The sequence below is a fragment of the Carassius auratus genome, chromosome 16, assembly GCF_003368295.1.
Source record: "Carassius auratus strain Wakin chromosome 16, ASM336829v1, whole genome shotgun sequence".
NCBI lineage: Eukaryota > Metazoa > Chordata > Actinopteri > Cypriniformes > Cyprinidae > Carassius > Carassius auratus.
Genome location: NC_039258.1, coordinates 15,885,168 through 15,907,011, shown reverse-complemented (window position 1 = coordinate 15,907,011; position 21,844 = coordinate 15,885,168). Strand labels below are relative to the sequence as shown.

At 37.0% G+C, this 21,844-nt stretch overlaps 2 protein-coding genes across 5 annotated transcripts; one reads left to right on the top strand and one right to left on the bottom strand.

The window, feature by feature from the left end:
- Positions 1 to 3,143: 3,143 nt before the first annotated feature.
- LOC113116294 (macrophage mannose receptor 1) lies at positions 3,144 to 8,117 on the bottom strand. Of its 3 annotated transcripts, none has more exons than XM_026284370.1 (7): positions 7,193 to 7,306; positions 6,924 to 7,039; positions 6,288 to 6,665; positions 5,799 to 6,128; positions 5,659 to 5,688; positions 5,109 to 5,180; positions 3,144 to 4,386 (listed from the first exon to the last, which is right to left on the bottom strand). In XM_026284370.1, the coding sequence occupies exons 2-7, from the start codon at positions 6,949 to 6,951 to the stop codon at positions 4,016 to 4,018; spliced, it is 1,209 nt and encodes a 402-aa protein (XP_026140155.1). In that variant the 5' UTR covers positions 6,952 to 7,039; positions 7,193 to 7,306; the 3' UTR covers positions 3,144 to 4,015. The 3 variants fall into 3 exon arrangements, with proteins under 3 accessions (XP_026140155.1, XP_026140158.1, XP_026140157.1); XM_026284373.1 differs by having other exon boundaries at positions 6,924 to 7,025; XM_026284372.1 differs by having other exon boundaries at positions 6,924 to 8,117.
- Positions 8,118 to 8,595: 478 nt separating this feature from the next.
- LOC113116293 (retinoic acid receptor RXR-beta-B-like) lies at positions 8,596 to 21,379 on the top strand. Of its 2 annotated transcripts, none has more exons than XM_026284369.1 (11): positions 8,596 to 9,608; positions 9,763 to 9,957; positions 10,080 to 10,227; positions 13,319 to 13,498; positions 15,959 to 16,110; positions 18,144 to 18,273; positions 18,405 to 18,537; positions 18,621 to 18,662; positions 18,790 to 18,881; positions 20,686 to 20,791; positions 21,010 to 21,379. In XM_026284369.1, exons 2-11 carry the CDS (start codon positions 9,814 to 9,816, stop codon positions 21,146 to 21,148), a joined length of 1,266 nt encoding a protein of 421 aa, XP_026140154.1. In that variant the 5' UTR covers positions 8,596 to 9,608; positions 9,763 to 9,813; the 3' UTR covers positions 21,149 to 21,379. The 2 variants fall into 2 exon arrangements, with proteins under 2 accessions (XP_026140154.1, XP_026140153.1); XM_026284368.1 differs by having other exon boundaries at positions 9,760 to 9,957.
- Positions 21,380 to 21,844: the final 465 nt, after the last annotated feature.

Genomic DNA, 21,844 nt, shown 5'->3' with positions numbered 1-21,844 from the left:
CGCTGGGAGGCTGAGGCTCGCTGGACAGACAGGGGAAACCAATAGATATTTCTGTGTCCACTGGGAGACTAGTGCTCGCTGGACAGGCAGGGGAAACCAATAGATATTTCTGTGTCCGCTGGGAGACTAGTGCTCGCTGGACAGACAGGGGAAACCAATAGATATTTCTGTGTCTGCTGGGAGACTGAGGCTCGCTGGACAGACAGGGGAAACCAATAGATATTACTGCGTCCGCTGGGAGACTGAGGCTCGCTGGACAGACAGGGGAAACCAATAGATATTACTGCGTCCGCTGGGAGACTGAGGCTCGCTGGACAGACAGGGGAAACCAATAGATATTACTGCGTCCGCTGGGAGACTGAGGCTCGCTGGACAGATAGAGGAACAAAATAGATGTTTACTGAGTCCGCTGTGAGACTAGAGCTCGCAGGACTGATAGATGAGGCAAATAGGTATTTTCTGCGTCCGCTGGGAGGCTAAAGCTCGCTGGCTTTATTCAAATGTGTGTATAATCGCATACAATATATAAAGTCTAATTAAGTTGTTCAGATGAACAAAGCACAAGGTTTTCTTGCCTAGTTAGCATTTTAATTGTTTGGTCAGACAGTTTGTATATTATATATTCACATCCATAAATCGGGAATTAAACCTTTCTTTTACTGTCTAATGATTAAGCGTGGAGTTGCTAAATATCAAAACGAGCGTATGTGCACAGTACTGTACCTATAACTGTACCTATGCGCTTTGCATTTTCCGAGATTGACATGCTAAATAGCAGACTAACCCAGTTTACTCTCATTCATTTCGTTCACGAACAAGATAAGCTATGTGCCAGTTAATTTCATTCACGAACAAAATTTAACCGTTCATTCAGTTCGTTCACGAATGACATGTGTGCCAGTTCAGTCATTTCATTCACGAACAAGATGTACTAAATCATTCAACTCATTCACGAACGACATGGGTATCAGTTCAATCATTTCATTCACGAACGATAAGATCTCTAGATCTAGTTCAGACTCATATGAAACTCATTCATTGAAGGGCGTATTCGTTACTACATTCAACATATCACATACTCTGTCACGTCTCATACTCGAAGGCTATCGGCTCGAGGTTGAGTAATTCTTTGACAGGATGAAATGGTTGTTACCCGGTTCACTGAGCTGCGCATGCGCTGCTTATAGCGCCGCGCTGCTGTGGAGGGAGGAACTTCACTGAACGAGAAATATGAGTCAGTGGATAATGTGAACGATTCGTTCACCTAAATGATTCATTCAAAAAGAACGATTCGTTCACGAATGACACACTAGCACTAATGGATACATTTGGAACACTGGTTTCCCATTGTAGTATAGACTGTGGAAACAGAGACTTCTGAAAACTATGAATATCATTATACAATGAATATCATTGTACAATGAATATCATTATGTCTGTAAAACATACCAATAGACATGATTATGGCAATAACGTTAATTGCAGTTATGTGCTATTCACTTCCAAGCAGTTTTAAAGATATTTACTTGCATGCTTTTCATATTACAGTCCTAGAAAAACTCAGAGTTTTACTCACACTGCTGTCCTGCGGCAAAACGAGGGTAGTGATCACGCCAGTAGATGGTGAAATATGTCCCTAAATAAATTGGTCCTGCCAGAATAATTGCATGAAACTTATGTCTGTAAAACCTCAGTGAGGTTTAAACATGCACGTTAAGGCAGATAATATCTTTGGACATTTCAGTGTGGATGATGACTACGTCATAGCCTCATTTAACAAACTTTAAGCCTCCTTTCCACAGCACACGACATTTGTACACGATTGTCGCATTTCTCCCTCTAGCGGCAGGCGTGCAGAACTTTCAAACTGGTCGTGCAGCAACTGTTACCTTGACATGTTCACCATGGTAAAATTAATAATTTTAATGAATATAATGTATAATGTATGAATACATCTTCACAAATCAGATGACCCCCAAAATAAAAACAGTAGGTTTTATGGGGCTAGTCACGTAAATAATGGTTTAATAATTATTTCTCCCATAATTATTATAAACCACCATTTTACATAAATTATGTTGAAAACTAATGTCAAAGTTAACAAAATATAGATAATTCTGAACACGCACCGATAGATCTGATTAAAATACATCACATCCGGTCGGGCATTCGCACACGGTCTGGTCGCAGAAGTTTAAATATTTGAACACATCAGAGGCTCAATTTGGATCTGAAATTCCACATACATATGTGATCGGAACTCCACGCGGCTCCCGCACTACTTTCTAGCTGCAAACCTGTATTTAGCGTCTTCACCTGAAAATGTATTGATTTATGACGCACGGTCTGCGCCGCTAGAGGAGGCAGCCTCAAACTGCGCCTCGGCCGGAAAAGCCGCGGTGAAAGGCTGAACCGCGGCGGGAAGTGAGAGAGGCTTGCTGCAGTAAGAACTGAGGAGTGGGCTGGTTGAATGCCTGCTGGTGCTGCGATTCCAGCGCTCAAAGAGAGCCCGGTCTTGATCAGATCAATCGTGGTGTCAAGCGAGGCGAGCTCGGGCTTTGCACGGTCTATTGGCCACGACGTGTGGCTTGGCAAGAAGAGCCGCTGTCGCGATGACGTTTGCTGGTGCTCAACGGCCGTGTTTAATGATCATAGTCAGCAAAAGTAGCAGATCTGAAAAAATCCCCGGTATGGATCTCCTTGCTGGAAGGAAAATTAGGTCTGTGATAAGATGACAGACAGCGCAAACCGGGATGGTGAAAACTGTCAATGAACAGAGGTAGGTTCTGCTGTTATTTATACCTTGTCATGAGTTGATTACTGATTGGTCTCCACTTGTGTTAATCAGGTTAATGAACTGCGACTGTTCCTCCCGAACTTTGTTATAAAACAGCATTTAGTTAAGAAGAATGCTGTATATGTTTGTGTGGTTGTCATTGTTGTATAGCCTAATGATGAAAATCAATCAAATTTTTTTGAATAATAATTAACATTGTGTTGTGCAACAAGCTTCTTGAACAAATATAATATTTAATTTGAATTTGCACAATATTATCATTTTATTGTAATATTAAAATTGTAAAAGTTATGATTCATATTAAAATATACAAAATGTATTTGTATTATTACAAACATTGCAGCCAGTTCAGAATAAGCATATAACAATTAAAGTTTATAAAAGGAGCCTTAATCAAAAATGTTTTCTGATACAGATCACATATTTGCTGTTAATAATTATAATTAAAAGTGCTTTTTACATTATCTTATGAAATTAAATCACTATTTTGAATTTTCTTCACATGGCGACTCTTCCCGTTGACCAAATTTAAATTAAAGACAAATAGAGAAGGAAAAAAAATACATGATTTCATAGACCAGATGAGACAATGCTACATTGTGTGTTTTGATTACAGTTTATGATGGATATCATGTTTACATGGAATAACATGTAAATCTCACAGTATACTTCAAAATGTATAGGATTAAATAAAAGTGCAACACAAGCAGTTTCTCTCTGACTGCTTCTTCATGGTTTTCCATTATTCTTTATAGGTAGGGTAGGTGATTTCGGAAAGGTTAGCAATAGCAAGTTAGCTTTGAAAACAAGATCCCCACCCTCCCTGCATAATAACTCTGCAAAGCTAAGATGAAGACAGCGTTGGTTGAGGATTGAATGGAACTCTATCAGATTATTCACTGGTGAGAAAACATTACAGTGCAAAGCATAATATTACAATAATAGCGCCTTTCTTTCTCACTGAAACGTGCTGATGACATATCATGTCTGCGCAAGCAGGGTGCTCAGAGGTATGCAAATACATAATTTTGACAGGCAGGCAGGGCAGCCTATTTTATTGTTCAGAGTTCAGACCAAACATTTTATGGTCCTACACCTTCCACAAACTACATATTAATAGATTTAGACCACTTAACTTAGTGGTTGCAATCACAATGTGAAGAGACTTTCAACCAACATAACAAAACATTTTTTTAAACCACATCACCTACCCTGCCTCTAAAATGCATTAGTACATATTTCGCAGATGAAATTGAGTCTTTCACTCTCTGGCTTCCCAACCCAACGGTGCCCTCCAGTGGACTCCATAGCTCCTGACAACTCACACTCCTCATAACCATGTGGCCCATGACCAGGCGCCCAGTTCTGGTAGCAGCCCGCTTCTCTGTTCTTTATCCAGAACCAGAAGTTGAAGGTGCAGGTGTAATGGAGACCCAGCCATACATGAGAAGTGGAAGCCTGGGTGGCTTTTCTTGCTGCCCTGTTCTGAAGCTCCTCACTGTGAATGGAGACCAGGTCCACGTGGTGCTTTCTACAGTAAGTCAGAGCTTCGGTCCACGTCAGGTTCTCAAGCACCAGAATCAGGTTATCTTTGGGATGATTTAGCAAAAATATGGATCATGAGTTGTAATGGTGACAATAAGGAAACTGGTATGATACTCCATTATATTGTATAACATAAGACAATTAATTTAGGAATATTATCGAATCAACTGCATTGACTGCATTCTGCAACTTTAAAACAAAAGGTTATTTTCCTGTTTATTTCTGTGAAGCTGCTATGACAAAATCTGTATTATATTAAGTTCTTATATAACAAAATGTGACTTGACTTGGTAAATGATAATAAACTAGTTAAGTTGGCTTGAAAAAGCCAACTTACTGATCTACTATTTATTTGTGTTATTATTTTATATGTACTATTTACTGAACCTTGAAAATGTGCCTTCTTACTCAGGGAAATTCAATTATTCTTTATAATAAAGGGTGCAAGCCTACTAATATATAATATTACAATATTACACAAGCAAGTGTAAGGCCAAGCATGTCTCAGAGCAACAAAGTAGTGGTGTTTGGACGAATCAATTATTCACTTATAAAGATGGTCATGTGTTGCTGTCTACTGGTATTATCTGCAGAAATTATGAATTAAAAATCCCCACTCATAATACACAGATTATGAGAGTCTGTCTTGAACGCACACAAGCAGAATAATGACACAAACCTTGAAAACTTTGCTCAGCCAATCAAATTCAAGGACCAGAACTAAATGTTGTAGTAAACACAGGATCAAAAATATTCAGTGTCTTACCTTGCTCTGCACCTGTAGTGAGTATTTGTGTTGGTTGTGTGCTTCTGTTTCCCCCCTCAGTATCAGTAGTAGCTGTATCAGTGAGAACATTTCAGTTAATAAATTGCATAGTTAATTCTTTAGTTAATAGTTAGTTAATAGTTAATAAAACTATTTTACACGTGTTGAAAGGTTCAAAGGATAGTATGACTGCAGTTTTAAATGATACTCCATCCAAATATGTTCTGTCACCCTCATGTCAAACTTTATGCATTCTTTCTTCTGTGGAGCTTAATAGAAGACAGTTTGAAAACGTTTTAATTTTTTTAGTTTTTTCATTCAGTTCATGGGCTTCTATGCTGCATAATAACAATATTCGAAATGCCTTCTCTTATTGCTCTGCAGGAGACAGACTTAAATAAATAATTAAATAAAAGATATGTGTTATAAAAAAAAAAACGCAGTTACATTTCGTCCCCAAATTGTGCATCCCTATTTGGAACCAAATCACGGTAAGTAGTTTTTTTTTTTTTTTTTTTTTACACCTTTAATGTTGGTGTTGGCAATATACCTGCTTTAGTAGTTGATTGAGATTTCAGATCTGTAAAGGAGTCAGATTAGATGCATATTATACAGAGATGAAGGAAACTGAATTATTGTCTCATTTCTGAGCAGTTTAAAAAGACAAAGAAGAGAAAATGAGGAACGCACCACCATGACAGATGAAAGGCTGAGTGGTGTTACACTCAACGTCATTCCATTTCCCTGTTTGGTTCACCATCACTGTAACACAGTCACGGTCTCTTCTGTTGTTACTTAACTGACTTGAATTCCAGAAACGGAAAGAAGAGCTGCTCAGATCCGACCACGACCAAGGGTCTTTAAATAGTCCAATCCATACATCTTTTTTTGCAGTCTTCTTGACAGCTTGATTCTCTGAGGAGTTTCTGACATTCACTAGATCTGTGTGAAAAGTTCTGCAAAATTCTTGGGCCTCCCTCCAGGATTTGTTCTGCTCAATCAGGACATACGTTTTAGTGGCTGTAACAGACATATGACAAGAAAAAGACATGAAAATAAGTTCATGAAACTGGAGCACCTTTGTATCTTATATTAAATGAAGGTAAAGCTGTAAACTACAGTATGTATAGTCACAATACACTGAACAGACAATAGTACAAAAAAAAAAAAAAATCTTACCATTAAAGCAGACAAATTGTCTTTGTGAATCACAGCTATCACTAAACCATTTCCCATTGGTGTCCATTGCAGCACAGCCCTCATTATTATTTGTATATGGTTGATTTTCTTTCCAGTCTTGGAATGTCTTTTCGTTGTACACACTGTCTGGCAGGGTCCAGTGCCACTGGAACACTTCACCTCTATAAAGTCCAGTATACACATCATATGAATTATCAGTTATGGTTTTGAACAAGCTGTTCATCTCATCTTCATTATTCACAGTCGCCAGGTCAGTGTAGATCTCACGGCAGAATCTCTGAGCCTCAGTCCAGTTCTTTCTGATATTTATGAAGTGATACTGGTGAGATATTTGGCTTGATGTGAAGGACAAAAGTCCTGAGAAAAAAATAAATAAATAAATAACCATGCCTTTACAAAGAAATATACCAGCACACGTACCACATTGTAATTCATTGTAGGCCAAGCATGCAAACATCTGAAAACATCCAGGCTACATGTGGAACATTTAAAATTGAAAAATGTTTTTGAAAAGCTCACATTACAACAGAAAGTATAATTAATTTGTGTCACTCTTTTTTTTCAACAGGTCAAAAACAGGTAACATATAAATCCATGTTTTGCTTAAACACTTACCAAAGACAAGAAGGAGAAAGTAGACCATGATGTTGTAATTTCAGGAGAAACTCTGAGCTCAGTGTGTGAGTAACACATGGTCCATACAGCCTTCTTTTCCTCCTTTTAAACACAATCTGACACCATCAAATCAAAATCACAAGTTGACATGGCACGTAATGTCATAGTTCTCAACTCAAGAAAAGTAAACTCTCTAAAATCCCAATTAAAGCATAACACTTACATTTGACAGGATATTTCAATCTGGAATGTAGAAATATAATACTTACAACAGCTTAAAACGTCCTTACTCCTTGATTGTGTGATTGGAGTCTGACTGTTTTAAAAGCAGTCTATGTTTTAAGAATGTTGTTTAGCCTGTTTTCTACTCTACCCTTGAGAAATAAATGCCGTCACAATCTTCTGCAACATATTTCACTAGTTTAGAATGAAGCTGCTGCTTACAGTATTGAATGCCGAGTACATATTTTCAAAGATAATTATGAAGTTGCTGTGACAGTTGAAAACCGTTCATGCGGGCATGCATTCTGTGTGGGAATGAGGGTGAACAAGATCAGACTGAATGCAATTTCACAAATGAGGAATGTGTGTGGGCCTAGGTCCTAAACAGTCTAAATAGATACATATTTTTTTCATAAGAAAAGGTGGCACGTTGACCACATCTCCTCAGATGACCCTTCTGTCTAGGATTTAACAAAATGTGTGACTATTCAACCAAGCAATAGGGCAAAACATCATTGGGTTCTCAGAAACTGCTAAATACTCATTAAAAGAAATGTATGAGAAATTTGCTAAAATGTGGAAACCAATAAAATATGTGTTTTAAAAGTATGTTAAGATATATGAAATGAGTACATATATTTATGTACATTTTTTACTTAACGCTTTATGGGACTAATTGTGAATTCACAGCTTGAAAAAAAAAACAAAAAAAGAAAAACAATTTGACTTAATATTTTACATGTATTTAGGACAAAATATGTCTGAAACTTAAATTCAAATGCATGTTCACTATATGAAAAGAAGTGAAAAGGTCTTATTGTTTCCATTTCATCCTGTGCTGATTTATTTGATTTGTTTGAAAATGTTGAACAATTTAAATGCATTTAGATGCAATTTAACTGCCTAGAAAGTGTTTCAAAAGCATTAAAACATCTTCAGTGTCGTGTTTCATTACTATAAATTTATACAAATATATCATTTGTATTTAGCCTGGTGGTGTCTTGAGAGTATATGAGCTAACGTGCTAATATAACATGTGGAAATATATTTTAAAATTACTGGTTAAAATAGTTATGGGGATGTCATCTGACACTACTAAAATGAAATGTTATTGGCTCAACAGTTTTATTGTATTTTAAATGCAATTTTCTAAGCGCCATTTAGGCTACTACAATGTCCCATATAGAGAGCTTGACTTTATATGATTTTTCTCCTTTGCACTGTATGCAGTATATTTTCATGGGAGAAATAAAAGTGTCTTTCTATCATGCATGAATTTAATAATAATTAAAAAGAAAAAAGCAGAAACCTTTATTTGTTTATTCTAAAATAGGCCTAATATTTGTGTGAGCGTTCAGACCAAATGACACATTTTAATAACCAAAAGAACATGTAGTACTTTCTGCGTGTATATTTATTTAATTATTTGTCTATTTATTTATTTGCTTGCATTTATTTTTTATGTGAATAGACTCTTAGTGTCCACTAGGAGGCTTGAATAACAAGGTATTTGTCTGGACGCAACATTTATGGAGTAAACTGTAAAATATAGATAAAACGATGCTTTAAAGAACACGAATCGTTGCTGTCGGAGAAATCGGCGTTTGATGGGTGAGACTGGAGTCGATATGCTCATATAAACTTTGCAAACTTCTGTAAAAATGACGGAAAAACAAACCAACACTTGGACGAGCTAAGCTAACGTTAAGCTAAGCTAAGACGGGCTCGGGCTGGCCGTATTATTTCGTCTGGCCATTTGTGTTTGTATTTAAAAAAAAAAAAAATAATAATAATTATACTTCAATAGATCATTTTGTGCGTTTTAAACAGGGTATCGCGATTGAAAGGGAGTGACCAAGCGGTTTTCTTTTAATCATAAACAGTCCGTTAGCCGTCATTAGCATTTTAGCTAGGCTCCGTGCTGCGTGCTAAAACATAAATAATCCAAACGTTGTCAGGAGCATCAAAAAAATCGCTTGTTATGTAGTTAAGATGCGCTTATAGCACATGTTTTCCCGTTTTAGTTATATATTATCAATTACATATGGAGTTGGCAAACATAAGCGCTGATAGTGTCAGTTTTGGTGGGGGTGATGGAACAGATTTGGAGTGCGCCTCAAAACCCAGTGAGCTCTCTACCAAGACAGCATTTTGGGTGACAAGGGCGTGTTCGAAGTTTCGAACCTAGTGAGCTAAGTTACCTATATAGACTGCATTGTAGGCCATAATCAGTGGTCACAACAGAATGTTATTAAAACTTTTGAACACTCACGATTCCCCAGTGTGCTGTCTAGGTATGCAATTTCTGAGTTTTTGATATACACCCTTAGACATCGGTCTAATCTGCAGCAGTAAGCAGCAACAAAACGCCTTATTTTCTTTTTTTAATGTACACATCGCACTTTTTCCCCCTCATGTTTTCTGAGATACCCAAGAGGAAACACATTTGAAAAGGTGGATATTGTGAGTATGGCACCAGTTTTGCTTTCTTTTCCATTCTTCACTGAAATGACCATCTTGGGACTTTAACGACATATCCAGGAATATTACAGAAATCTTTCATTGCACTCGGTGTATTGTGTCTAAATCCCTTTTTGTGTCCACTCTCTTTCAGTAGATTATCAACGATCAACAGTCACCTCTCTTTCGGCCAATCTAGTGTGCATCTATGAACTCCAAACCGCCCACTTCTGCTGTCAGTAGCCCTGTCAGCTCCCTAGATTCACCACTGTCAGTCGTCAGCTCGTCCATCGGCTCTCCTGGCGTTCCAGGCACGCCATCCATTGGCTATGGACCCATCAGCTACTCTCAGGTGAGCCGCATGTTCAAGTACTTCTGGACTTATCCATATGATAACATGGCTGAATCGATTGTCTTTTACTGTGCTGATGACTTTGGTTTTCTCATCACTCCTTGTCTATTTACCTCATGCAGATAAACTCGTCAATGTCTGTGTCTGGGTTACATGCTGTCAGCAGCTCTGATGATGTGAAACCCCCTTTTGGCTTGAAGTCTGTCAGTGGCTCTGGGCCAATGCTGTCCCAGAAACGCATGTGCGCCATTTGTGGGGACCGTTCCTCTGGTATGTACTAGAACATATAGCTTTCAGATTGTTTATAAGTTATGTACCCAGTTCTTTTTTTGCACCCACGTTTATATTTAGTGGAAAACTCTGGTTTTGGTTTTGAAATAAAATTTAAATGTGAAGATATTAATTAAATGTAAATTTATTCTAGCATCATTTTTGGTCACAAAGATGTTTATCTACCTGGGCTCTCAGTTTGATTCAGTTTGATATAGGGGTGGGCGATATATTTGCAATAACGATATTTATGACGATATAGAAAAAAACATGGAACAATGTTTTATTGGTCATTTATTACTGCAAACAAAATGAAGTGCATTTTCAATAATTTTCTAATAAGCTACTGTCATCGATGACAGACTGCCTAATTTGAAGTGTAAATCTATTGTCATAAGGTGGCAACAGCAGCTGTGTGTTTGACTTGAAGCAGACTGATTGGTGTACAGGGCCGTAGCTGGGGTTTGCGGCCAGGGCTTCGGTGCAGGTATTACTGGTGGGTCATGTTTGAAATTGTGTAAATAGCACAAATAAACAAATATACATATTAAACAATGTTTAAGATTTTTCATATTTGCAGGTGTCCAGGTAAAGAAACTATAATCAAATGTAAATAGCATATTATAGTGATTGTGACAGACATAATTCACCTTTGTTATTAAGTGTAGTTCTGTACACTGTGTTTCTGCATAACTGTTCAGGGATCGCGGTCCCTTTAAATGTTCGGAATGCTTGATGATGTGGAACGCTGGTAAGTGCTATATTTTCTGTTGGTTGTTTTTGCCTTAAAAATAAACGACACACGCATTCGTGTGCTCAAAGTGAGAAGTTGTCTCTTGCTAATTACTGCAATTTCCACAACATAGTCTTTACTGTATAAATTAAATTTAGATAAATTCTTGTTAAAACTACAAAGTAATTCAGTAAAGAGCAGTGAGTGGTTTTCTCCCATTTCATTTCATAATTAACATTAACCCTCTCAGGCTCAAATTAAGTTTTAGTAACTTAGTAACTTTAGTAACCTTTAGTAAAGTTTTTAGTAATAAGGTTTTTAGTTACTTTACTGATGCAAATCTGCAACGCCTGCCTTGAGAGGGTTAAGGACACTGACAGTAGTCTTTTCATGTCTTTTTGTGCTAGTATGTTTAAACTGGCGAGGTGTGTTAGTTCGTTCAGGCATGGGAGGAAATGAAAAAGAGCTCGGTTTGGTGTTCGCGCGGCTCTCCGTGTGCGCACTTAACTCGACACGTGATCTCTGTTGAGTTTTTCCCGCTTCTTCGGTTTGAATGCTTTAAACTGTTTTGAATGTGTAAATTGTCAAAGCAATTTAAAAAGTTTTACAATTTTACAATTGATAAGCTTACATGACAATGCCCAGGCTGACTTTTTACACTGGCCTCAGGCAGTCGGTTGAAATCACCGGCACGGCCCCCCCCCCTCTCTCCATGCTGCTTTACTAATAATATGCTCCTTGCCTATTTTTGAAGGTAAGAGTGTGCGCTTGAATATGCTGTAGAACCCTTCTCGTGATACTTTGATGTCATACACCGATCAGTCATTGCAGCGCTGCTTCAAGTCGAACACACTTAGGTTTGTGGTGGTGTTGCTGTGCGTGCTAGGGAACGTATATCCACAATACGTCATCGCGTCGCTATGTCATTGACATCTTGATATGACAATTTTTTTTTTATCATGTAAAAATGTATACCGGTATTATCGTGGACATGATATGGCAAACCCCTAGTTTGATACCAGTTTCAGTTATGTATCAGGAATAGGACATGTCAGTTATTCTTAAGAAAAAAAATTAATCCCTTACCCCCATGTCGTTCCAAACCGTAAAAACTTTGTTCGTCTTCAGAACACAATTTAAGATATTTTGGATGAAACCAGGAGAGTTGTGACTGTACCATAGACTGCCAAGTAAGGTTCAGAAAAGTATGAAAAGCATTGTCAGAATAGTCCATCTACCATCAGTGGTAACATTATGAAGCAACGAGAACCCTTTTTTTGTACAAGAAGAAAAAAATAACGACTTTATTCAACCATTTGTCTTCTGTGTCAGCCGCGCCACAGGGATGATCATTTCCTGCTGCCACTTGAACTGAGGCGCTACAGCCATCTGTCATGCCACAGTAAAGATTGTCGAAATTCTATTTATTGTTTGAATATCATGATAAAGTTTACAAAATGTTAAAAAATATAGATTAAAATTGACAAAATGTTGACAACCCAGGCCTAGCATCCACATAGATCTAGTTTATCTGTTGCTTATCTCTATTGCGCAATAAATCAATGCTTACACAGAAAGCGCCACCGAAGATGTGCTAATTAAAGGATATTGTCAAAGAAATTGCAGCCAAAGCTGAAAATTTATTTTGTTTGCTGTCTCGGTTTTAATTGTGGTGCATCAATACTTTATATGTATATGTAAGGGTCAATGACATAATGCTTATTATTGCCTGGATCTAGTCAAATAATTCATTTATTTATTCTCTTAGATCTCATCTGCAAACAGATGAAACAAAACAAAATTCAACAAAATCAATTTGGATATTTTTTGGAAGGTATAAGATCAAATATGCCAAGGTATTATGACTTTCCTGACATCATAATAATAATAATAATAGCCTCATTAAAAGAATTACATTTCTTGAAAAGAAAATGTACAAAGGAATCTCACATTATCTATATATGTTTATTTCTTAATAATAAAAATATATTTAAACAAACTGCATAATTGGTTATTAACACAACTTATTGATACATTGCTGAATATTTTGAATCATCAAATAATGATTTACAATATGTGATTATTTTTTTACATTAAATATATATATATATATATATATATATATATAAGATCTTTACACTCACATGCATTCAGAGTGCAAGAAAAATATTAGTTACTCCACATGAGATTTTTTCTTTAAACTGGACTTTTGTTGCATTTTTATTTTTATTGCGAATGTTTGTATTTGCCATTGACCCTAGTAGGCTATTGCACTGGGGATGTTGTTTACAGTGAATATTTTGAAAAAATTATATTTCTTTGCAACTCAGATAATATGGGGATGATTTGTGTGTGCAGGGAAGCATTATGGTGTGTACAGCTGCGAAGGCTGTAAGGGTTTCTTCAAGCGCACAGTCAGGAAGGACCTGAGCTATACCTGCAGGGACAACAAGGAGTGTCTGGTCGATAAACGACAGCGCAATCGCTGCCAGTACTGCCGCTATCAGAAGTGCCTGGCCATGGGAATGAAAAGAGAGGGTGGGTACCTGTCAGCCTTCCACTAAAGATATATCACCTTAGTGTGAAGTAATATGTAAGCTGTACGTTCAGTAAAATATAGGCTAGGTACTGTAGGTGGAGAATAAAGTCAGGTGAAATGCATTGTAGCAGCATTATGTAAGGCAACTGGTGTTCGAATGGGTTTAATGGTAGATCAGCATTATGTAATGCTAAGAGAAGCACAAAGATCATCTGGAGTTACAGTGACAGCGGCAGATTGATTGGGTTTTGCTAAACAATGTAAGAACAAATAGGTAATTAGTCCACAGCACCTGACAGCTGATGGAAAGCATGTCGTGTGTGGGTGGGGAACAACCAGCGGGACAAAAAAACTAGGGTTGGGAACCGAGAACCACGTATGATTTTCATGACATTTGGTTCCATTTACAGCTCTTGAATATTTGTATTTAGTGCCTCACTCACTGAATCCTTTGTGTGGTCCGTGAATTATTATCTGAAGAGCTGAGAACTATTGCTGTGGGTTAAAAGGTTGATGTGTAATTAATTACAGATTTTTTTGACATGTACTTACTAAGTGTTTATAATGGTCAGCCATTAGGGATTTTAAATGGACAATACAGGAAACAAATAATTTTAATTTAAAAATTGTGCCCATGCACGCAAAATTGCTACAATAACATGAATATTTATTTTACACAATATTTGCTCAAGTTAATATATATGTGACCATGGACTGCAAAACCAGTCCTAATATATTAGTATAATATATAATTAATAAAAAATAATACATAATATATATATTAGAGTTGTCAAGGTACCAAAATTTCAGTATTCGGTACCAATACCATTGAAAATCCATGGTTCTCTGTACCAATTTCGGTACCAAAGCAATACACGAAAACATGCTAATTAAAAAAAATTTGAGCGGCTAAAGAAATGGAAGTCTCACCCATAGGCTTACATCCGCGTTGAGGAAAAAGGTGGATACTTTCATTTAATCCAAACTGTGTTCATATTTAATTTTAAAGGGCTTTTGAAAACCTTCTAGAGTTATTCAGCCAAGAATAACTACTTAGTTAGCTAAATTTTTTTTATAAAAATAAAAAAAGCCCAGAACTGCTTTTCTGACTGATATTACACAATGTTAACCATTTGTACATTCTCTAACGCGCATATTTTAGATTCACAATCCATTTAAAAGCCTCTGGTGTGTACAAATAGTAAATAGCCTTTTCATCAACTTATAGTCATTGCTTTAAGTCATTACTTTTTAGTTAAATTGCAGTTACCAACATTTATTTTTGAAGCTATTTTATATTTAGTCTTTAAACAAAAATAATTATTAGTTCTTCTCTCTTTAGACAAAATCAAATAAGCTTATGATAAATTTTAATTGAGGATTGAATTTGGAAAAACTTGATAACAATTTTCCGTTTAAAAGGAGCAACTTACTATTATTAATAATATAATATTATGAATAATTATTAATAATAAGTAATATTATTGTTATATTTGTTCATATATAATATAAATATAAGTTTTAAATATACATTTTTTATAAAGAAGAAGAAAAAAACAAATAAGAAAGAGATACAAATTAAACAAATTTTTCAGATACAGTAGGTTTACTTAACATCTCTTGTTGGTTAATGTCAATGATACGGATAGATACTTAATTAGGAATGCTGTCCCTTTAAGACGGAAGTCATGCATGTAACGCTGACACACGTTCAGGTTTCACCCACCTGTTTACATTCACTTCATAACCGACTGTATTTACGTGAGATACTCTACACATAGATAGACATTTGGACTGCTGTGTGTGCATTTGAGCACTGAGAACTGATGAAAGTATATCAGTATATCGCGCTGTATATGAGAAGTGAAGAAGTGGAGCGTGCGCGAGATAGAGCACTTCTATTAGCGCGATTCTACTCATTCCGCCTTCATTATCTTTAGTTAATCGACAACGAATTGGGATTCCTGGGAAAAACGGGACTTCTGCTCACCTTATTCCTACCCCTTCAGGTGCTGTGGCCATTGTTTCAGATTGCTCGTTCACATTTTTGGTAGCCTATCCATCCACTGTAACTGCCATACTGAGACTAGATATGCAAATGTCTCTTATCCGATTGCAATCCGATGACAGGAATGCACATTTTGAAGGACAAGAGAATAGCCAATAGGATGCATTTTGAATGTCTGGTAGTCCTCAAATAACGTTATAGTCCCTCGTTAACGAAGACACAGCATAAATGTCATCATAGTATTTATAATCAGATATTAGTTTTAGCTTGTCAATGTCACAGAAAATGTTTTCGTTGACAAATATTTTTCGTTGACATCTTCGTTGCCAAAATTAACACGGTTCCAGGGCAGATCTTGTACCACTAGGCAACATCACCCAGTGGCTATTTTACAGATGGCCAGGCTGATTCCTTGACATTTATGAGTTTCCCCTCATTCATTCTCCCCTAGCTGTTCAGGAAGAGCGTCAAAAGAATAGGGAACGGGATGGAGACTATGAATGCAGCAGTTCGGCCAATGAGGAGATGCCTGTGGAGAAGATATTGGAGGCTGAGACAGCTGTAGAGCACAGATCAGACTTGCACTCTGATGCCACTGGTTCAGTGAGTATATTTACACACCACCCAGGGCTATGTATTGTCCTTGTTGTTTTAAGTCTACATAATAGGGATCAATGATAAATAAATAAAAAGTGAGTGCGAAATTAAATAAACCTGCGAAATTAGAGGGTTAGACATAAAGATTTAGGAAAAGAAACAATGCCTTGTTTGTGGAAATTCGTGATTATCCAGCAAACCAGAACAAAGCCACATGTAAATGTAGGCTATATGGGCTCGAAAGGCATCCTAAAGCATGGTTGTGATGTAACATTTTCCAGCTTACCAGTTATTCCTCTAATAAACAAAGCTTTTATACCACACTTTTCATTATCAGAGCTTATAATTTGTAAATAAATAATTGCTGGATTCAAAAAAATTAAAAGGCACTGTGACCGTCACTGACAATACATTTTCATGCCTTCCAAATGAGAACACAACTAGAAACCAGTGTTTAAGTTTTATTAAAAACACTGTTCCAGAATAGTTTAAACCAAATATTTGTGTGTGCGCAACGCATTTTGTTTTCATATTTAAAGGATTTGCAACTGTTGATTCAAACATGAGTTTTGATCAGTGTAGAGTACCACTTGTTGTTTCTCTGATTACAAAAGCAGACATGGTTTTATGTTTACGAGGCCCAATGCAATGCAATGCAACTCGTAAAAATACAGTACAAGTAATTATAATACGTATATATTATGTCTCCACTGGATGCTACAAATGCCTTGTTTGTAATGGGTTTTATTGGTGTTTTCTCGTCTTGCCAGGACACAGCATCTCAATCAAACTGTAAGAAGAGATAAAGCAATAGTGATCACGTAATGGAAACAGTTACTCACACTAGTGTTGCGACATTACTGTCGGATTCGGTGTAACCAGCACAGCATCATCTTTTAATTTTAATCTTTTTGAAAATCCCACATCAAATTGTGCCTTGTTTGTAAATGAATCTGAGCTAAAATTAAGTGAACATAGGACTAAGTTCTTACTGATGCAGTCTGGATCTTCATTAAAAATAAAGTTCATCCATGAGATAGCTGCGTCTGTGATACCAGGAAGACATAATGAAATAATTGTACACATAATATTGAATTTCAATGGGTTTCAAAGGTGCACTAAGTGATTTTTGCTTAACGAAGTTGATATTTGAAAGCACCAAAACGAACAAACCCATACCCCAACAGGACCTTGCCCCTGTGTTTATATCTCCACCCGACACCTAAGTACACAACCATGGCATAATGTTGATCGTAGGAACAAGCGAAAACAATACACAAGCATATTCAAGCAAGAGCCAAAACGGATAACTTGTGTAAACCAATTTAAAATCATTGTTACTCACCTATCAAAAAGAAAAAAGTTTCTCTCCACCACTGGAAAGCTGCTTTGTGAAAGTTTGGTTCCTCCGATATTTTTCTCTTTTTATCTTCCAGTTCTCTCTATCTATAGTCGATCTGCTAGCATCTGTCCTGTGCACTCGAAGTGAGCGCTCTCTTTTCTCTATCAGTACAAGACATGCTCCTTACTGCTGATTGGCTACAAGTGTGTTTTGGGACAAAATAGTTTTTCAAAAATTGCTTAATGCACCTTTAATATCTTACTAGCTAATTAAATGCAAAGCTTTCACCAACAGAATTTTTTTTTTTCCTAGCCTATGTTTTTAGCTTTTACTCCATGTAAACATGCTCATTGTCAGCAGTTGCCTTGTAATGAAATTTGGTTAAAAGGTTGTAACCGATTCATTTCCAAAGTTATGCCAAGCATTGATTTGTTTTCGACTATTGCCAGGCAAAGTCAGGTTCCTGCTGGGTGAAAAACAGCCCTTATTTAAAGTTGTTTAAATGCTGGTATTCCCAGAGCTGGTTTAGAGATTAGGATCTTTTGAATTCTCAGTGTTTGGAGCTGAATGTCCCCATAGACAGACTGACAAAAATAAAGCACTCAGACGTTTAGCAGCTCTGAGATTATCTTTTATTTGTATGCATTTGCTCTCACTTTCTCTTCTCCACTGACTCTGTGACTTCTCTGTTCTCCAGCCCAATGATCCAGTCACTAACATCTGCCAGGCTGCAGACAAACAGCTGTTCACTCTGGTGGAGTGGGCCAAGAGAATCCCTCACTTCTCTGAGCTGCCCCTGGATGACCAAGTCATTCTGCTTAGGGCTGGTACGAGGATCTGACATTCTCACACTCATTTTGTCACTGTCTGTTTCTTTGATATTGTTTTGTATTGGAATGCTAATGTATAAATGTACACGAAAAGCATTTTAATATGGATTGTAATATTTTTTTAACAGGATGGAATGAGCTCTTGATTGCTGCCTTCTCTCATCACTCCATCAGCGTGAAGGATGAGATTCTGTTGGCCACAGGTCTACATGTGCCCACAGACAGCACTCACAACTTGGGCGTAGAGGCCTTTTTTGACAGGTCACAATGAACTCTGTTTATCATTTTAGTAATGTAGTCGATTTAGAGGCTTAACATGTTCATAATGTGTTCATAATGTGCAGGGAAAGTGCACACAGTGCAGAGGTGGGAGCCTTATTTGACAGGTAATACCTGCTTCTCTTGTGTTTACTTCATACATGTGTAAATGTTTTGTGGGATAGGAACCCACCCTGCAATTCTGTCGTTGGGTTGATTTATGATTATTAATCTCATTTATTTACACACCTGCAGGGTGCTGACTGAACTGGTCTATAAGATGCGTGATATGCAAATGGACAAAACTGAACTTGGTTGTCTGCGTGCCATAGTTCTATTTAACCCAGGTAAAGCATTTGTTTAGGTTTGTCAGAAAATGATTTAGAAGCCAGAAGTCTAAAAGTTTGATCGATATTTCTGAATTTGACTTATTTCTTTTTTTTGTTGATTGATTGATTGATTGTAATTTTTACAAGGGATCGTTCTAAAATGTAAATTACATAATGTATTCATCCTTATGTTGTTACAAACATGTTTGACTTACTTTCTCCTGTGGAACCCAAAAGGAAGGTTTTTTTTTTTTTTTTTGGTCCATACAGTGAAAGTCAGTGGGGTCCAAATTCCAAAAAAGTTGGGACACTGTACAAATTGTGAATAAAAACAGAGTGCAATGATGTGGAAGTTTCAAATTTCAATATTTTATTCAGAATACAACATAGATGATATATCAAATGTTTAAACTGAAAATTGTATCATTTTAAGGGAAACATTTCATGGCATCAACACATCTCAAAAAAGTTGGGACAAGGCCATGTTTACCATTGTGTGGCATCCCATCTTCTTTTTATAACCGTCTGGAAACGTCAAAAACGTTGTCGTTGCGAGGTGCAAGGTCTTTCCTGAAAGAGATGACGTCTGGATGGGAGCATATTTTGTTCTAGAACTTGGATATACATTTCAGCATTGATGGTGCCTTTCCAGATGTGTAAGCTGCTCATGCCACACGCACTAATGCAACCCCATACCATTAGAGATGCAGGCTTCTGAACTGAGTGCTGATAACAACTTGGGTTGTCCTTGTCCTCTTTAGTCCGGATGACATGGCGTCCCAGTTTTCCCAAAAATAACTTCAAATTTTGATTCCCCTGACCACAGAACAGTTTTTACACTTTGCCACAGTCCATTTTAAATGAGCCTTGGCCCAGAAAAAACACCTGTGCTTCTGGATCATGTTTAGATATGGCTTCTTTTTTGACCTATAGAGTTTTAGCCGGCAACGGTGAATGGCACGGTTGATTGTGTTAACCGACAATGTTTTCTAAAAGTATTCCTGAGGCCATGTTGTGATTTTCATTACAGTAGCATTACTGTATGTAATGCAGTACTGTCTAAGGGCCCGAAGATCACGGGCATCCAGCCTGGTTTCCGGCCTTAACCCTTACGCACAGAGATTGTTCCAGATCCTCTGAATCTTTGGATGATATTATGCAATGTAGATGATGATAACTTCAAACTCTTTGCAATTTTTCTCTGAGAAATTTTTCGCTGCACCATTGGGGGAATTGGTGATCCTCTGCCCATCTTGACTTCTGAGAGACACTGCCACTCTGAGAGGCTCTTTTTATACCAATCATGTTGCCAATTGACCTAATAAGTTGCAAATTGGTCCTCCAGCTGTTCCTTATATGTACATTTATCTTTTCCGGCCTCTTATTGCTACCTGTCCCAAATTTTTTGGAATGTGTAGCTCTTGTGAAATCCAAAATGAGGCAATATATGGCATGACATTTCAAAATGTCTCACTTTCAACATTTGATATGTTATCTATATTTTATTGTGAATAAAATATACGTTTATGTGATTTGTAAATTATTCCATTCCTTTTTTCCTCACAATTAGTAGAGTGTCCCAATTTTTTTGGAATCAGGTTTGTACCTTAACCATTTCTATTATCAGGTTAAGGTAATAAACAGTTTAGGCAAAACCTGACTTGCACATTATAAATATTGGCCCATTACTTTAAACCGACTATGCATGTAAACACCTTCACAGGCATCTTGGTGGAACATTATGCACACCTTTGAAATCAAAACTGGAGAAAAACCCAAAGAGTGGTGTATGTTTGTACTGAATATTTCCAATATTTCTTAGATGCCAAAGGTCTGACTACCAGCAGTGAGGTGGAGCTTCTCAGAGAGAAAGTGTATGCGTCCCTTGAGACCTACTGCAAACAAAAATACCCAGATCAGCAGGGGAGGTGAGTGTTCTGTACTGTTATGGGGTGAATTTCCTAGAAGTTTGATGTCTCTCTGACACTCAGAATTAAACTTGTTTTGTGCCTTTAAATCTACTACATGTAAATGACCTCTTTTATGATTGACTGGCGTTATCGTCACGTTATCGTCAAATGTGGCTGTGAGAGTATGGAAGAGGCCAAAAAAATTCAAATAAATCAGCTCCCTTGCTAATTCACAGGTTTGCCAAGCTTCTCCTCCGACTTCCTGCATTGCGTTCCATTGGCCTTAAGTGTCTGGAGCACCTTTTCTTCTTTAAACTGATTGGAGACACCCCCATTGACACTTTCCTAATGGAGATGCTGGAGTCGCCCCACTAGCTGCGGCAGAGGACAAATGGGAGACGGGGGTTTTCTACCCTAGGTCCTGGAGATAACTGTGACTGCACTTTTTCTTCCCAGGGGAATTACAACAATTGGTCAGCCTCTGGTCTGTATTTTTTTTTTTACTTTTCTTTTTCTCTTGACTATCTCTTAAGTGCACCATAGAGTCTAGAGACCCAAAACTTGCCATGAAAAATTGTTGGTGCTACATTTCAACAGTAAGCTAATTCTTGTTATATATATATATATATATATGTGTGTATATATATATATATATATATATATATATATATATATATATATATATATATATATATATATATCAAGTTTAAAACTAATGTTTTTAAGTATGGATGCTCCAGTTACCTGACTGGTTTAGAAAAGTGGGGTTTACATTTTGATAGAACCATTTGAGGATTTTAAAACACTGTGGATGATAAGCTTTAATCGTATGTAAGTGTGCTTCACCATCTCTTAAGTTTGGGTGCTTTTTTCCTGTACGGCTAATTTATTTTGCCACAACCTGTAAGGACTGGTCAAGTGGGTAGATAGATGAATGAATTCATATTATTCATCTATATTATAGGTTTATATTGACATTTACTTTGCTAGTGTGAGAAATCTGGCAAATAAATCTATATGCAATGAAGCTTGAAATTATGCAAAACTAAAAAAGGCTTAGATGTTTAATCT